The following is a 19,383-nucleotide window of genomic DNA, read 5'->3' as shown; positions in this document are numbered from 1 at the left end:
TTGTTGAATCTATGCAATTCTAAAGAGTATTTTGGTCTCAGAAAAACTTACAATTTTACGATGTTGATTATCTACAATTAGCTTTTGCTTGTGATAAATGACAGCAAATAAGAAAGCACTGCTGCAAACATTGTGGCAAGAATAATGTGTTAATTGCGAGGATCCTCATGAATCACTAAACATGGAATGAGAATCTTGACATAATTTCCCATTGTTCTAAAATATTAATGAGCAATGTTGAATAGCAAACTGAGAGCAGAAACAAAGAATGCCTTTGCCAGAAATGAATGGGAACAAGTAATTAATAAACAGATGGATTAAATAAGGCATCATGTTGTGTGTCAGTATGGGGATAGTATGCTGAACTAATTGCTTTGCAATGTTACAATATACAGTCTGCCTCAGTAACAATCCATACAGCTTTTACATTGAGGCTTATACAGAAACATATGCAATCATTAATTCATCTGCAAAGTGGCCTATGAGAATATCACATCCTGAGAGTAATTTATGATTGGTGAAACAACTAATTAAGCAACAATCAGGGTGGCCAGCTCACCACTGGTATCTTATTTAGAGTCATATAGATGTAGAGCATGGAAACAGACTCTTCTGTCCAGCTCACCCATGTTTACCAGATATCCTAAATTAACCTAATTCCATTTGCCCCAAATGTTTTAAACCCTCTCTATTCATTTATCCATCCAGATGCCTTTTAAATATTGTAATTGTACCAACCTCTACACTTCCTCTGGCAGCTCATTCCATATATGCAATATTCTCTGCATTAAATTGTTGCCCCTTAGGTCCCTTTTAAATCTTTCCCCTCCCACCTTAAACCTATGCCCTCTGGTTTTGAACTCCCCTACCCTGGGGAAAAAAACATTGGCTATTCACCCTATCCATGGCCCTCCTGATCTAATAAACCTCTATAAAGTCACCCCTTATCCTCTGATGCTCCAGGGAAAACAGCCCCAGCTTATTCAACCTCTCCCTGTAGCTCAAATCCTCCAACCCTGGTAACATCCTTCTAAATCTTTTCTGAACCCTTTCAAGTTTAACAACATCCTTCCTATAGCAGGGAGACCAGAATTGAATGCAGTATTCCAAAAGTGGCCTAACCAATGTCCTTTACAGCCACAGCACAACCTCCCAACTCAATGCACTGACCAATAAAGGCAACCATACCAAAAACCTTCTTCACCACCCTTCTACCCACAAATCCACTTTCAAGGAATTATGAACCTGCACTCCAAGTTTGGCAATGCTTCCCAGGACCTTACCATCAAGTGCTATAAGTCTTGTTTGGGTCAACTGTTAACTTATTTTATGCAATAAATGCAGCCAGCCCACAAGGGTGGTTTACTGAAAGGGAAATGTGCTGGTTTGGGTTGCTGCAATACAATGTAGTCATGTTGTCGGCTGCTGCAAAAGGAGATGTTGTACTGGCAGTGGCACTGGATTAGTAATCTGCTGGCTGAGGCTAATGCACCACAGACATGACCACAAATCCCACTATCGTTTGGATAAGCCTCAAGTTCTTTGTTCAAATGGTACTTGTCTGTATTTCCCTGTATGCTGGTCTTGCAGGCATTGCTACCTGAACATTGGAAATGGGTGATGCTTTCAAAGAGTCACTCTCTCACAAGGTACTGAACTGACTGTTGCAACAGCATACCATAGTATTTTTTTGCAAAGCCTTTAAATGCCCATCAGTTTGTGTGTGTCTGTTTGTGTTTGTGTGTGTTTGTCAGAGTGAGAGAGAATGAGTGTGTGTGTGAGAGAGAGACTGAGAGTGAGTGTGTGTGTGTGAGAGAGAGAGAGAGACTGAGCAAGTGTGTGAGGCTGTGTGAGAGAGAGTGTGTGTGTGAGAGAATGAGTGTGTGTGAGAGAGAGACTGTGTGAGAGAATGAGTGTGTGTGTGAGAGAGAGACTGTGTGAGAGTGTTGTGTGTGTGTGAGAGAGAGAGACTGTGAGAGAGAGTATGTGTATGTGAGAGAGTGGGTGTGTGTGAGAGAGAGAGACTGTGTGAGAGAGTAAGTGTGTGTGCAAGAGAGAGAGACTATGTGAGAGAGTGAGTGTGTGTGTGATACTGTGAGAGAGTGTGTGTTTGAGAGTGTGAGTGTGAGGGTGTGTGTGTGAGACTGTGTGAGAGAGTGTGAGTGTGTCTGTGAGAGACTGTGTGCGAGAGTGACTGTGTGAGAGTGTGAGTGTGTGTATGAGACTGTGAGAATGTGAGTGTGGGACTGTGTGAGAGTGTAAGTGTGAATGTGAGACTGTGTGCGTGCGTGTGAGTGTGTGTGAGGGTGTGTGAGAGAGAGTGTGTGTCTGTGAGAGACTGTGTGCGAGAGTGACTGTGTGAGAGTGTGAGTGTGTGTATGAGACTGTGAGAATGTGAGTGTGGAACTGTGAGAGTGTGTGAAATATGAGACTGTGTGCGTGTGTGTGTGACAGAGAGTGTGTAAGTGAGTGAGTGTATCAGTGTGTTGATGCCACTGTGCTAAAGCAGCTAAGTTTAGTGGTACCTTTGCAGATTCTCCCAGTCTTCAGCAAAACAGGTGCCAATGAGTTAAACTCAAGTCAGTGTCTCATTGCCTTGCATGTGACTTCAGAGAGAATTCATCGTCTTTTGGAACAAGCTAGCGGCTCGCAAGTCCACAGTCTACCCACTCATGCTGAAGTCACCACCGTTTTGCAACTCGAACTTGTTTAATGAGCGTACTCCCTTTGGAGTTGGAGTTGGCAGGATAGTTGGCACTTTGGATGACTGAACAAAACTGGCATCTTTCAGAAAGCTTCCAAAGTCGTTCAAAAGAGAATCCGAGGACAATAAAACAATGAGAAGCACCGACTCCTTCAACGTGACCCCCGAGATCCTGAACCAGATGCTGAATTTTTATAACCTCTCCCGGCAGAAATTCATCCAGACTTACAAACTGCAGCCTCTCGTCTACATCCCTGAACTGCCGTTCGCCGCGAAGGTAACCTTGGTGGTGGTTTACTGCGCGATTTTCCTGCTTGCTTTCTGCGGGAACACGCTGGTGGTGCTGTGTATTGTGAAACGGGGTAAGCGATCTCGGACAGTCACCACAATCTTCATCTGCTCCCTGGCCGTCAGCGACCTCCTCATCACCTTTTTCTGCATCCCATTCACCTTACTGCAGAACATCTCCTCTCAATGGGTTGGAGGTGAGTGTATATCACATGTTATTCTACTGTCCTAGTGTGGTTAAACTGACAAATAAATGCATCTCTACACCAGGATCTGGGACCACAAAATAAAACAACTGGTTCTGTATTTATATTTTGAGTCCAATTCTCTCCATGAGTTTCCAGTAAAGCACTTATTTTTATTTTACATTTATTTAATCCAGTTAGAATCCCTAAGAATCTTCCCACTCCTCCTCCAAGACTTAACGCGAAAGGACTTAACATGCAGCAGCATCTGGATAAGGTCAGAAAGGATTCTAGCCCCAGCTTCCCATTCCCGAGGTGAATTGTCAGTTTTAGTCACCAGTCACACTGCGCCTCCTGCAGTATAAATGTGTTCCCTGCACTCGGCACCATGAACAACATCTACTGAGACTTTGGTGAGTGGGTGAGGATGTAAAAACGTAGGAAACAGGAGCTGAAGTAGGCCATTCGGCCCTTTGAATCTTCTCCTCTGATCATCCAGCTCAAGCCCCTGTTCCCACTTTCTCCCCACATCCCTTGATTCCTTTAACCCGAAGAAATGTTACCTAACACCCACTTGAAAACGTTCAATGTTTTAGGCTGAATGGCTTTCTGTGGCAGAGAATTCCACAGGCTCACTGCTCCCTTAGGGCAGCACGGTGGCTCAGTGGCTAGCACTGCTGCCTCACAGCACTAGGGACCCGGGTTCAATTCCCACCTTGGGCAACTGTCTGTGTGGAGTTTGCACATTCTCCCCATGTCTGCGTGGGTTTCCACCCACAGTCACAAAGATGTGGAGGTCAGGTGAATTGGCCATGCTAAATTGCCCATAGTGTTAGATGCATTAGTTAGGGGTTAACATAGGGGAATGGGTCTGGATGGGTTGCTCTTCAGAGGGTTGGTGTGGACCTGTTTCCACACTGTAGGGAATCTAGTTTAACAAATTTTTCCTCATCTCAGTGCTACCCCATATCCTTAGAGTCTGACCCTTGATTCTGGATTCCTGGTTGTGTTTAGCCATCAGCCATGTCTCAAAGCAGAGCCCACTGATTTATTTAATGCACATTTTAATTAAAGTTAGATCTCTGAAAAGTACATGTCTTTCTTTTATTGTTACTTAAGGGAATGAGCAATGTAACCAAAATCAAATTTCTGTGTAGAGAATCACGTATCATAGAAAATAAAATAAAACCTGTTTCAGAATATATATGTTAAATTTTTAAAAAAATTTCCAAGTTGTCAATTTTCCCCTTCCCTGTTCTTGTATTTCGTATGTTCCAACAAATTCTCCTTTCAGCTCTTCGTGGAACATTTAAAGAGCTTTGGCCAAAACTAACATGTTGAATGCAGTAATCTCAGCTCTGCCGTTTACAAACAGCCTTTCACTGTTTCTGACCTGATGAAGGGTCGGAGCCTGAAATGGCGACTTTCCCGCTCCTCGGATGCTGTCTGACCTGCTGAGTGTCTCCAGCTCCCCACCTACTGACTCTAGCTTCCAGCATCTGCGGTCCTTACTGTCTCCTTTTCACTGTGTTGGTTTGTTCCTGCCATCCTTATTACTGACTGAACTCTGACCACAGGCACGCATGTATGACAAGTCTTTTCCTTGCTGGGTGAAACTATCACTGTCAATCATCATTAACCGGTGATGCCCCTATCAAACGCAGCCCTCTTGCCAATTAATCTCAAGTGATATGAATGTTGATTTTACCCTTAAATTGGAAATCTTGCAATTTATCCTGATGATTGCAATACAAACATCTTCGAATCTGTCTCCTTTCAACAGTGCTCAGGCTCCATACAACAAAATGATGTTTATTGGCAAAACTTTAATTTTTAACACCTTCACCAAACATGGTGCGGAGTCTTTCTCTCCTGAAGACTGGTGACAGGGGAAGATAATATGACGGTGCTGGAGAGATTCATGCCACCCCACTGCTCATCTTTCTGATTCCTGTCTCTCCCCGACTCCCTAACATCACCCTAGTAAGTAACTTCTGTGCGGATTGCTGGCTCAATGTGCCCTCTAATGTGATACTGCTGTTCACAGAGCCACTGACCTCTTGGCTGGCAGCTTCAGGAGGGGTTGGAAAATGATCCTGGGGCAAAGCTCACTGTTTAACTCCAAGTACCTAATAGGGATAAGATAGCAAGCTGGCACGGTAGCTCAGTGGTTAGCACTGCTGCCGCACAGCACCGGTAGTTGGTTTGATTCCAACCTCAGGTGACTGTCTGTCTGTGTGGAGTTTGCACGTTTCCACCCCACCCTCCCCCCACCCCCGTGTCTTTCTCTGGATGCTCTGGTTTGTACACAAAGTCCAAAGATGCGTAGGTTAGGTGAATTGGCCACAGTGTCCAGGAATGTTCAGGTTCAGTGAATTGGCCCTGGTGTCCAGGAATGCGCAGGTTAGGTGAATTGGCTCTGGTCGCCAGGAATGTGAAGGTTAGATGAGTTGGCCCTGGTGTCCAGGGACGTGCAGGTTAGGTGAGTTGGCCCTGGTGTCCAGGAATGTGCAGGTTAGGTGAATTGGCCCTGGTGTCCAGGAATGTGCAGGTTAGGTGAATTAGCCACATTGTCCAGGGACATGCAGGTTAGGTGGATTAGCCATGGGAAATGAAGGGTTAGTATAGGGAGTTGAGTCTAAATGAGATATTCTTTGCATGGTTAGTATGGGCTGAATGGCCTGCTTCCACACTGCTGAGATTCTATGCTACAGTGGGCTTTGCCATTTGCAGTGATGGAGGGTTTTCCCATACCTATTGTTAAATTTGTCATCACACTGAGATCAGAATGTGGAATATTTCAATAAGGATTGACTTCTCTAAACCTGTTAACATTCCCAGGTCTTCAATACAACTTTCTTGTTTGACTCAGTAAAGCATAGGCTTTGCCCAGGCCCATTTAATTAATGCTTCCCTATTTGTTTAACATGTTTCCATCGATTGCTGTTAAGCAAGTGTTTGGAAAGCACTGAAATGTCTTACATTATTTTCTTAGCATGTTGTTAATCATAATGCATTCTTAAACCTCTGCAATCTGCTGCCTCTGCTGTTCCCTCCTATTCTGATAAAAACCTAAATTTGCAAAGCTTTCCTGACCAGCGGCAAGCTTTTTGAGAAAGTGACAAGAGCAAAAAGACAGGCGTGTGTTTTTTTGAAGAACATGAACTAACCAAATCCTTTACATATTATAGTTTTCTTAGATAACACCAGTGTAAAAAAAAATCATAATATTGTTTCAGGTCTAGTGACCCTTTCCAAGGTCTGTTCTGAAGGAAGATCACTGGACCCGAAAGGTTAACTCTGATTTCTCTCCACAGATGCTGCCAGACATGCTGAGCTTTTCCAGCAATATCTCTTTTTGTTTCTAATTTCCAGCATCCACAGTTTTTCATTTTTTTTTCTTAATATTGTTACAGTATTAGTGTAACAAAGAGATTACACAGTATATAATTACAGTACACCACTTATCAGGATAGAGAAATAAATCAAAATATTCCAGAGGGAATTGGATGTTATTTTTTGAGATAGAAATAAAGTGTAAGAGAATTGGTGAAAAATGCAGGAAATTGGCAGACAGTAATGACGCTCATTTGAAGAGCTGGTCCAGGCATGAAGGGCCAAATGGTCTCATTCTGCACCATAACATTCAGCGAAATGTTGCAACATACATTTTTAAAATATATCAAATAAACCAAGAACTGCAGAGGCTGGAAATCTGAAACAGAAATCGCTGGAGAAACTCAGCAGATCTGGAATTATCGGTCGCGAGAAAGTAGAGTCATCATTGTGGGCCCAGTGACCCTACATCAGAACAAGTGACTCCTTGGAAAAGGCGGGAAATATGGTGGAGAGGGGTGGGGGTTGGGGTTAAAGGAGTGATAGGATAGGTGGAGATGTAATGCAGAGAGAGAGAGAGAACTAGTTAGGCAACCAAAGGGTTAGATGATGGTAGACCAGGGAAATGGGGACTATAAATATGAAAGTGGACTGGTTGTGCTGAAAGCAGCCCATGTGATAACACAACCTGGTTTGTTTGGGAGGTAGGGAAAGGACATGAAAACAGGGGTTCAGGTTCCAAAATCATTGAACTCAAAGCTGAGTTCCAAAGGCTACAGGGTCCCCAAGCAGAAAATGAGGTGTTGTCCTTTTAGCTTGCACTTAGCTTCACTGGAACACTGCAGCAAGCCTGAGATGGAATTGTCAGCCATGCAACACAGGGGTGCGTTGAAGTGACAGGCAACAAGAAGCTCAGCGTCAGTTTTGCAGACAGAGCGTAGTTTTGCAAATCGGTCGCCTAGTCTGCATTCTGTCTGCCCAGTGTAGAGGAAGCCACATTGTGAGCAGGAGAAAGTGAGGTCTGCAGGTGCTAGAGATCAGAGCCAAAAAGTGTGATGCTGGAAAAGCACAGCTCGTCACATCACTGGTATCCTCAGTAACTCAGAAACCTAGGCACTGAAGACAAGGGTTCAAGGTACACCACTGCCAGTATATTTTCAAAAGTTGCAACACAAAATCAGGGTGGCATGGTAGTTCAGTGGCTAGCACTGCTGCCTCACAGCGCCAATAACCCAGCTTTGTTTCCACCCTGTCTGTGTGGAGTTTGCACATTCTCCCTCTGTCTCTGTGGGTTTCTTCTGGGTGTTCTGGGTTTTTTTACCACAGTCCAAAAATGTGCAGGTTGGAAGTGGATTGGCCATGCTAAATCGCCCATAGTGTCAAAGGATGTGCAGGCTGTGGGGATTAGTCATTAGTCATAGGAAGTGCAGGGTTACAGGGTTAGGTGTGGGCGGGATGTACTTCGGAGGATCAGTGTGAATTCAATGGGATGAATGGCCTGCTTCTACACTGTAGGAGTTCTTTTCTATTCTGTTCTAAAACCAGGGTGATTAGGGTTGGGTAATAATGACTGGCTCAGCCAATGACACCCATATTCAATGAACAAATAATAAAATAAATGAGTAACGCTGCTGTAAAAACCCATCTGGTACACAGATGTTCTTTAGGGAAGGAACTCAGCCATTCTTACCTGGTCTGGTCTACACACAGCCATGTTGGGTTGGCTCTTAACTGCCCTCTGAAAAATAGCCCAGCAAGTCATTCCATCCAAGGGCAACAAATGCCAGTGACCCCTATATCATTTCAAAGGGTTAAGAAAAACATTTGGAGCAGGTAATGGTGCACTAAGATTGTAAGAGTTAATGGTCTCATTGTGAAGGCACTGCTGGCTAGCAGTGACTATAACATTATTGAATTTTACATTCAATTTGAGGGAGAGAGGTGTGGGTCCAAGACTATTTTTAACATTTAAATAAACTCAATTATGAGCACATGAAAACAGAGCTGACAAAGGTGAGTTTGCAAATTTAAGTTAGAGGATAGGTTGACAGAGATACAGTGTCAGACATTAAATGGACAATTTCAAAATACACAGAATAAGTACATTTAAACAATAAAGAAAAAATCCATGGAACAGTTAAAAATAGATCAAACCAGAAGTCAAAGCATCTAATTATGTGAAGACAGGTGTAACCTCATCAAATTGAATAGAATGTAAGTAACAGCAAAAATTAAAAATTACTAAGGTTGAAAAAAAATTAGAGTATGAGAGAAAAATATCCAGAAATATAAATGAAGGAAGTGATTCTAGAAACGTTTTAGAGTCAAAAGAGATAAGAAAATGAGTATTCATGCCATAGAAGGTGAGTCAGCAGGATTAGTAATGGAAAATGAAAAAATGGCAGATGTATTTAATAGATTTTTTTTAATCAGTCTTCACAATTAAGGATGCAAGTAAAATCCCAGAAACTGTGACAAACCAGGAAGTGTCAGGGCATGAGAAACACAGGAAAATTGCAATCACCACAGAAATGCTGCGGATGGACCTCCAGGCAAGTGTGCCCAAGAACTGATGGACTTGATCCTGGGGGCTGATAAGAAATAGGTGGTGAGATAACCGATGCACTGGATCAATTTGGGGACAATCCCCTTAGACTGGGCAATTACAAATCTAACTCTTTTACCCAAAAATGGTGAATGGCAGACAGCAGCAACATGTATGATCCTAGGGGTCTTGATAGGGCAGATGTGGAAATGATGCTTCCATTTGGGAAAATCTACAACGAAGAGGCCACTGTTTGAAAATAAGGTGTTATCTACTTAAAACAGACAAATTGATTATCTTTCTCTTGCGGAGTCATTGGTATCTGCAGCACAGAACAAGGCCCTTCACCCCATCGCATCTGTGCTGGTCAAAAATCACCTAACTATTCCTATCCCATTTTCCAACCCATAGCCTTGTATGCCTTGGCTGCACAGGCACACATCTAAATGCCTCTTCAATGTGCTGAGGGTTTCTGCCTCTCCCATCTTTACAGACAGTGAGTTCCAGATTCCCAGCAGCCTCTGGGTGAAAATGTCTTTCCTCACATCTCCTGTAAACCCTTTGCCCCTTCCCTTAAATCTATGTCCCCTGGTCATTGGTTCCTCCATCAAGGGACTGGGCTGGGGGAGTCCAAAACTAGAGGCCATAGGTTTAGGGTGAGAGGGGAAAGATATAAAAGGGACCAAGCGGCAACATTTTCAGGCAGAGGATGGTGTGTGTATGGAATGAGCTGCCAGAGGAAGTGGAGGAGGCTGGTGCAATTACAACATTTAAAAGGTATCTGGATGGGTATGTGAATAGGAAGAGTTTAAAGGGATATGGGCCAAGTGCTGGCACATGGGACTAGATTAATTTAGGATGTCTGGTTGGCATGGACAATTTGGACCGAAGGGTCAGTTTCCATGCTGTACATCTCCATGACTCTATGTCTTCCTTATCAGTTGCCCTCAACACTTTATACATCTCACCATGTCCCCTCTCAATCTCCTCTGTTCTAAGAAAAATGACCCCAATCTCTATTCAGGATTGAAACACTCCCGCCCAGGCAACATCTGTGGAGTGTGGGTTTTTGAAATTCTCTTCCTTAAAAGGCTGTTGAAACAGAGGCTTTGAATGTTTTAAGGCTGAAGTAGATAATTTCTTGCTAAGCAAGGAAGTGAAAGTTTCTCTGGGGTACGGTGGGGGGGTGAGGAGAATGTGAATTTGAGGTTGCACTTATATCAGCCATGATCTTATTCAGTGGCCAGTGCAGGATCAACGACTGTTTGCATGGTCATATATGGAGAAAGTGAGGACTGCAGATGCTGGGGATCAGAGTCAAAGTGTGTGGTGCTGGAAAAGTGCAGAAGGTCAGGAAGATCCGAGGAACAGAAAACCGGCATTTCGGACATAAGCCCTTAATTTCTGATGAAGGCCGTATGCCCGAAACGTTGATTCTCCTGCTCCTCGGATGCTGCCTGACCGGCTGTGCTTTTCCAGCACCACACTCTTCGACTTATGCCCATATATGTGTGTGTGTGTGGCTGGCTATTTCCACATTCCTAATGAGTAATGGTGGTCATACAGTGTGCCTTTTACTGCCAAGCACTAGCCTCTGGAATTCCTTCCTACCCTCTCTGCTTTGTTTTCTCTCTCATCCTCTCCAAAAACTTGAAGCCCCCAGAGAATCTTGTGCTCTTAAGTAAGGCATCCCCACCTTCCTCATCCCCATCCTACACACTCTCTCCTCATGTGATGGTCCCTTCATTCATTGAACCCCTACAATGTGGAAACAGGTCGTTTGGGCAAACAAGTCCACACTGACCCTCCAAAGAGTAACCTACCCAGACCCATTCCCCTACATTTAACCTTGACCAATGCACTTAACCCACACATCCCTGACCATGATGGGCAATTTAGCACAGCCAATTCACCTGACCTGCACTGTTCAAGGAAACTGGAGTACCAGAGGAAACCTGCACAGACACGGGGAGAATGTGCAAACTCCACACAGACATTCGCCTGAGACTGGAATCAAACCTAGGTCTTTAGCACTGTGAGGCAGCAGTGCTAATCACTAAGCCACGGTGCCACCCTGTTATTAGCCTGGCAGACCTTCTCAGGATTGCCTCCAGTGGCAGAAAACCTTTCCTTTGAAAAGAGAAAAAACTATTCACAGTATTCCAGTATTTTTCTGACTGCTCCTTCCCTAAATTAGAAGCAAGCAATTTTGTGAACCGTTTCTTCCTGGTCATGATTCCGAAGCAATCAAAGCCTCCATCCCAGCATTTATCTGGGGAAATACTTCAAATTTGAAGAATAGCTTTTAGTAAATTTAGTTGTGAGCCTTAAAATTTCAAACAGTTCTGTAGAACAGTGTAAAATCTCTTAACCTTGCACATTCAATATTCTGGTTGTCATTGAGGTGAACAATGAATGCTACCCTTAGCAGCAGTAATTTTATTTTTACTTGAGCTCACTGAAATTTTTTACTTGGCAGCTGAGGATTACCATTTTTATAAATGTTGAAAAACACAATTACTCCAGAGATGGAGCACATTACCTAAAACTATTCAGATTGCTACAGTTAAATCATTTTGAAGAAAATGGTCTTACGATGATTTTTAGTCACCAGTTCACTTCCATCATCAACAGTTCTTTATTTTCTTTAACATATGATTGACAGGAACATGTAGATGGAAGTGTGTTACCTGCAAATTTGTTTGGGTGGCTATGTCTGTCGAGTTGAGACGTGGATTGTTCTGGGAAAGGAGGTGCTGTCTCTATTCTGAAAATAATGTCCTGCACTTCTGAGACTATTTTGTTTTCAAAGACAATGTGGTGAGGGACTTGGCAAGTCCGTGTGCAATTGTAGAAACCCTTGTGGTTGTCTTGTTTGAAGGAGTGAGGAAAATCAATGAAGTTGTAAGCTAACTGGGTTCATTCCCTAGAGAAAGTGAGGACTGCCGATGCTGGAGATCGGAGCTTAAAAATGTGTTGCTGGAAAAGTGCAGCAGGTCAGGCAGCATGAAAGGAGCAGGAGAATCGATGTTTCGGGCATAAGCCCTTCTTCAGGAGAATTGACGTTTCCTGAAGAAGGGCTATGCCCGAAACGTCGATTCTTCTGCTCCTTTGATGCTGCCTGACCTGCTGCGCTTTTCCAGCAACACATTTTGAAGCTCATTCCCTCGATGCATAGATTTCTTTAGGGATGTGCTTTGCTTCCAAAATTGTTTCTTCCAGAAATATATTCAGTTATTGAGCAGACTTTTGCATTCTGTGACTTCAGTCATTGATACTGTAGAATAATGGGTAGTCATTATGTTTGCTTGGGAGATATGGTTTTTACAACTGTAAAAGTCAGGCTTTTGATAGCTTTGCAGAAGAGCAGAGCTGCAAATCTGATATTGATCTTGCTTTTTGTGCACCTTCTTTGCAGCAGTAATTTTGTATCCCTCTGCTTTGTTCAATCACCAATGATCTTTCTGTCTTTGTTTGCTATGATCTGCCTGTACTGCACGCAAAACAAAACCTTCCAATGGACTTAGGTACAACAATTAATCAATGCAAAATCCCCAGTCTCAGAGACAGGCTGAATTTTGAGGGGCAGCTGCAACAAGTTTCCCTTTCTCCACCCATCATTGGTTTGAATTAAATTTCTCAGCACCTTCCCCTGTTAAGAAAATCTGTCAGTTTGTCTGATTTCATTTGGTCATTTTAAACACAGCATTTCGGACATTCCTGTTTGTCATACGTTTAAGTTTAGTCAGCACTAAACCCCATACTTGCAAAAGAATGCTCAAGGGTATTCATAACATGACACTGTCAGGAATGAAGAGCTGATGAAGGGCTTTTGCCCGAATCATTGATTCTCCTGCTCCTCCGATGCTGCCTGATCTTGTGTGCTTTTCCAACGCCACACTCTCGACTGTCAGGAATGAGGTGAGTGGCTCAGGTAAGCATTGACCGGTTTGTTTTATTTGTTTTGGACTGGAGTGTAAACTTACACTTTCTTTTCCAGTATTGCCACATAGAATTTGAAACCACCCAGAAAGCTTTCCAGGGCTTTGACTGGTGTTTTATTTCCAGCTTGTGAAGAAACTACATACCTGGGAAGTAAAATTGCTTATTTTTTTTGCATTATCAAGTATGTTTCCACTTGCAGTAATGGAACTGTTGGAAAATGCATCAATTTGCATTTTGAATGCAGAGTATCTAGCTGTTGCCAGGGGTCACTTTGAGCAACAAAATGAACAACAGTCACGGTATTAATTTGTTGAAATATGAAGTCAGTTGTGATAATTTCTCTTTCATTTTCAGTTTGCCATTAACAGAGTTTCTAACCGAGAGGCATATGTAGAGAATGGAAAAGACAAAAGCCATTCTGTGAAACTCTGAAATGCCCTGGAGTTTGGTTTGTGCAACTGATACTAATAACTTGCAATGATCATATAATTGTTTTGTTGATTTCTTAACTTTATCTTACAATTGACATTTGTTGAGGATAAGCGCCTATTCAATGTGAACAGAAATCCGGAAGAACTGCGGATGCTGTAAATCAGAAACAAAAACAGAAAGAGCAGGAAAAGCTCAACAGGTCTAGCAGCATCTGTGGAGAGACATCAGAGTTAATGTTTCAGATTGAGAGACCCTTCCTCAGAACGATTCTTCTGAAGGGTCTGAAAAAGAGTTCTGAGGAAGGGTCATTCAATCCGAAACATTAACTCTGACCTCTCTCTGCAGATGCTGTCAGATCTGCTGAGCTTCTCCACCTGTTTCTGGTTTTGTTACCAATTCTATGTGCCTTGACTTCAAGCTACAAAGGATGGAATCAACACTGATGTTTTGTCAATTCCAGAAATTAATGATGTAGCAATTTCTAGCATTTTAGAAGTTAAAATGTTGCAAAGGTCGTGAAATAAATTTACTGCTAAATTTAATATTTCCCTTCATCGCTTCACTTCCATCCTTGTTTAAAATCCTCCCCAAAATCCATCTTTTTGAAAAACATTTGGTCATCTGTATAACAGTTCCTTCAGCTTGTTGTCATGAAATGCCTAAGGGTATTTTATTTGATTAGCTTGTCACAGTAGAACATTGATTATCCTAATGAGATGGGTGGGAAGTTTTTTGTTCGGATAATTGATCGTTTGGATAATTGATCGTTTGGATAATTGATCGTCCGGATAATTGATCGTCCGGATAATTGATCGTTCGGATAATCGATCTGATCTCATAACCTGCATTAATTTACGAATGCCATTATCTGAATATTTCTCAGTTACCCGGCAGGGCACACCATAATGCTGTTTAACCAATAACTGAAAGCTGAGTTGCCTAAGGCTGCTTTTACATTACCTTGAGATCTTGTTCGGATAATCCGAAATTCAGCTAATTGACGTTCAGATAATCGAGGTTGTGCATTATTGCAAATCTGAGTTGAAAGATTTGATCAATTTACATGAAGGATTAATTTTAAAGTCTTTTTTTTATTTGCATGCCTCAAAATGGTGACCAATATAAACCCTTTTAAAACATTAAGATGATTAATTCAGCTATAACTAGATTCACAAGACCTGCTGCCAGGAAGGAATTCTCCTGAGCTGTTCATGGTGGTTTAAATGACGACTGACTGACCCAACTTAGTCATGGCACTCCCTAAATTTGCCTTTGCCAGGTTACATTTAACTAATGCTTAACCTCTACAACTCTTCCTTAAAATTTCTTGACTAAATCCCACATACCTACAAGAATCTAGTCGGCACACATGGACTCCATGGAATTGACAGAGATATGCTGGCATAGCAGCGACAGAGAGTGAGAATATATGATTTGGAGATGCCGGTGTTGGACTTGGGTGTACAAAGTTAAAAAAAATCACACAACACCAGGTTATATGCAAGGTTTGTGAAGGTTTGTAGCTCAGGTTGAGATTCAGGGTGTAGGTTTGCTCGCTGAGCTGCAGGTTTGATATCCAGATGTTTCATTACCTGGCTAGGTAACATCATCAGTGGCGACCTCCAAGTGAAGCGAAGCTGTTGTCTCCTGCTTTCTATTTATATGTTTGTCCTGGATGGGGTTCCTGGGGTTTGTGGTGATGTCATTTCCTTTCATTTTCTGAGGGGTTGATAGATGGTATCTAGATTTGTGTGTTTGTTTATGGCATTGTGGTTGGAATACCAGGCTTCTTGGAATTCTCTGACATGTCTTTGCTTAGCCTGTCCCAGGATAGATGTGTTGTCCCAGTCGAAATGGTGTTTTTTTTTCATCTGTGTGTAGGGCTATGAGGGAGAGGGGGTCATGTCTTTTTGTGGCTAGCTGGTGTTTGTGTATCCTGGTGGCTAACTTTCTTCCTGTTTGCCCTACGTAGTGTTTCTGGCAGTCCTTGCATGGAATTTTGTAGACAGCGTTGGTTTTGTCCATGGGATGTACTGCGTCTTTTAAGTTTGTTAGTTTTTGTTTGAGTGTTGGTGGGTTTGTGTGCTCCTACGATTCCGAGGGGTCTTAGTAGTCTGGCTGTCATTTCTGAAGCTTCTTTGATGTATGGTAAGGTGGTTAGGGTTTCTGGCTGTGTTTGGTCTGCTTGTCGTGGTTTGTTCTTGAGGAATCAGCGGACTGTATTTTTTTGAATATCCGTTCTTCTTGAATACGTTGTATAGGTGGTTCTCCTCTGTTTTCCGAAGTTTGTCTGTGCTGCAGTGTCAGGTGGCTCGTTGGAATGGTGTTCTGATACAGCTTCGTTTGTGTGTGTTGGGATGGTTGCTGGTGTAGTTAAGTATTTGGTCCTAAATACTGAAGAAAAAACTTGATAAACCCACAAACAAAGACAAAACCGATAACACAGGGGCATGGATAAAGAACTTATCAGACTGGACCCCATCTGACACAGAAGAAGCAGTACTAGTAAAAGGACTAAATTTCAATTACTGAGACGCTGACAAGAAGGATTTCCTAGCGGCATTAGGAACCACATTGAAGAACAACAATCTCACGGAAGAAACACAACAAACGATCAGACAGACAGTTGCACCTACTCTGAGCCGAAAAAGGGAAGGAAACAAACTGAACACACAAGAAAAGAAAGCCCTAGAAAACCTCAAAAAAGACAAAAACATCGTTATATTACCTGCAGACAAAGGTCGGCTCACAGTCATCCTGAAAAGAAGGGACTACATAGAGAAAACCAATGCACTATTCGCAGCCACCAACACCTACCAAAAGGTGGCGCTAGACCCTACCCCACAATTAGGAAACAAAATTCCATGTCTCCTAAGAAAATTACACAATTCCAGACAATTAAACAAGACGGAATTCCAACAAATGAAACCCGACGGGACCAACGCCCCACGATTCTACGAATCACCAAAAATCCATAAACCAGGAGCACCCCTCAGACCTATAGTCTCGCTACCCGGAACACCAACTTACAGACTGGCCAAAGAACTACACGCAAGACTGAAGTACCCAGTAGAAGAGTCACAGCACTCCATCCACTCCACACAGGAATTCCTAAAAATCATCAAAAACACCGAAATAGAGGAAGACGAAGCAATGATCTCATTCGACGTAACAGCACTGTTCACCTCCATCAACATCGACCTGGCAAAGGAAACACTTACCACACTTTTAGAACAGACCATCACACGCGCCCCAACCACCATTAATCACATTACCAACAATAACATCATGAAGCTAGTGGACCTGTGCCTCACCACCCACTTCACTTTCAACAACATCGTCTACAAACAAACCAATGGCACACCCATGGAATCTCCGCCATCAGGATTCATAGCAGAAGTGGTAATGCAAAGACACAGAACAAACAGCCCTACCAACCATCAAACCAAAAATCTGGGTCTGCTATGTAGATGACACCTTTGTCATCACAAAACGAAACATTTAACATCATCAACAACAGACATGAAGTTCACCAAGGAGGAAGAAACTGACAACAAACTCGCATTCCTAGACGTCACAGTCGAAAGAACGTACAATGGAGAACTACAAACCTGCGTATACAAAACCGACAAACACTGACCAACTACTCAACTACACCAGCAACCATCCCAACACACACATACGAAGCTGTATCAGAACACTATTCCAACGAGCCACCTGACACTGCAGCACAGACAAACTTCGGAAAACAGAGGAGAACCACCTGTACAACGTATTCAAGAAGAACGGATATTCAAAAAATACAGTCCGCTGATTCCTCAAGAACAAACCACGACAAGCAGACGAAACACAGCCAGAAACCCTAACCACCTTACCATACATCAAAGAAGCTTCAGAAATGACAACCAGACTACTAAGACCCCTCGGAATCGTAGGAGCACACAAACCCACCAACACTCTCAAACAAAAACTAACAAACTTAAAAGACCCAGTACATCCCATGGACAAAACCAACACTGTCTACAAAATTCCATGCAAGGACTGCCAGGAACACAATGTAGGATAAACAGGAAGAAAGTTAGCTACCAGGATACACGAACACCAGCTAGCCATAAAAAGACACAACCCTATCTCCCTTGTAGCCCTACACATGGAGAAAAAAACCACCATTTCGACTGGGACAACACACCTATCCTGGGACAGGCTAAGCAAAGACATGCCAGAGAATTCCTTGAGGCCCGGCACTCCAACCACAACGCCATAAACAAGCACATAGATCTAGAGGCCATCTATCAATCCCTCAGAAAACGAACAGGAAATGACATCACCATAAACCCCTGGAACCCCATCCAGGACAAACATATAAATAGAAAGCAGGAGACAACAGCTTTGCTTCACTTGGAGGTCACCAATGACAATGTTACCTAGCCAGGTAATGAAACGTCTGGATATCAAACCTACAGCTCAGCGAGCAAACCTACATTCTAAACCAGGCATACTAGTTTTCGGAGCGCCGCTCCTTCATCAGGTGATGAAGAAGCTGATGAAGGAGCGGAGCTCTGAAATCTAGTGCTTCCAATTAAACCTGTTGGACTATAACCTGGTGTTGTGTGATTTTTTAACTGGAAATATATGGGTCTTTTACTGAGTGGCAGGCATGGACTCATGGGTACCGCAATGATCAGCACCTGGGCCCCGGCATTTTCCAAAAACCCTTTTGATGAAAGAAATAGGATAGTATATATCTCTCTCAACAGCCAATATTCACCATATATGCAAAGACTCAGACAAGGATTCCAAATGCAGTATTTCCAAGTTTGCTGGCTACACAAAACTAGTTGCGATTGTGAGTTCTGAGAAGGATACAAGGAGGCTTCAGACAAGTTGAATGCATGGGTGCAGTGTAACACAAATGAATGTGACATTATACACTTTGAAACAGTAAGGTGGAATATTATTGCAATGATGATATGCTGTGAAGTGTGGGTGTACAAAGGGATCTGAGTATTCTTGTGCCCAGTCAATGAAAGTAGATGGGCCAGTGTAGCAAGCATTTAGAAGGCAAATGGCACATTGACCCTCATTGCAAGAGGTTTTGAGTTTAGAAGTAGGGATATCTTATTGCAGTTAAATGCCCTCCATATCCCTGTTCATCTGCCTATTACTCTGTCTTCTACATTAATAAGCATCTTGAAATTGAACACGTTGGCCAAACTTTGAGTACTTCCTGCAGGTAGTAACTATTTTGCTAACACCGCTGTGAAGCACCTCCGAGGATTTTGTTACACAAGGACATTACATCAGTATATGCTGTTGAATTCAGCGTCCATGAAGTTTAGTTACCATTTCTTGGATTCTGTGCTCTTTACTCTTTGAAACATCACCCCATTCCTAAAAAATACCACCCTCGACACCTCTGCTGTGCGAACCAGACTTGCATCTCTGCTTTATCTTCCTTTAACAACCATTTTGTAGTTGGGGGGACGTTCACCGAGATGGGAAGTTGATTTGTAACCCAGTGTTGCTTCCCAGAGAGTCATAGAGATGTACAGCATGGAGACAGACATAGAACATAGAACATAGAACATAGAAGGATACAGCGCAGTACAGGCCCTTCGGCCCTCGATGTTGCGCCGACCGAATCCTACCTAACCTATACTAGCCCAATAACTTCCAAATGCCTATCCAATGCCCGCTTAAATGACCATAAAGAAGGAGAGTTCACCACTGATACGGGCAGGGCATTCCATGAACTCACAACCCGCTGTGTGAAGAATCTACCCCTAACATCTGTCCTATACCTACCACCCCTTAATTTAAAGCTATGTCCCCTAGTAACACCTGACTCCATTAGCGGTAAAAGGTTCTTAGTATCTACCCTATCTAAACCCCTAATCATCTTATACACTTCTATCAGATCTCCCCTAAACCTTCTCTTCTCCAATGAG

The 19,383-nt window shown here is 42.8% G+C and overlaps 1 protein-coding gene across 1 annotated transcript in view; it reads left to right on the top strand.

Moving 5' to 3' along the window:
• Positions 1-2,861: 2,861 nt before the first annotated feature.
• The window catches only part of LOC132834949 (pyroglutamylated RF-amide peptide receptor-like), a 59,454-nt gene continuing 42,932 nt past the window's right edge, over positions 2,862-19,383 (top strand). Inside the window, exon 1 of the mRNA XM_060854118.1 lies at positions 2,862-3,189. Coding sequence (XP_060710101.1) covers positions 2,886-3,189 — 304 coding nt within the window. The 5' untranslated portion in view covers positions 2,862-2,885. The remainder of the gene's footprint in view (positions 3,190-19,383) is intronic.

This window comes from Hemiscyllium ocellatum, chromosome 43, assembly GCF_020745735.1.
Source record: "Hemiscyllium ocellatum isolate sHemOce1 chromosome 43, sHemOce1.pat.X.cur, whole genome shotgun sequence".
In the NCBI taxonomy this organism is placed as follows: Eukaryota; Metazoa; Chordata; class Chondrichthyes; order Orectolobiformes; family Hemiscylliidae; genus Hemiscyllium; species Hemiscyllium ocellatum.
Note: the sequence above shows the minus strand (reverse complement) of the source record. Positions and strands in the feature narration are given on the sequence as shown.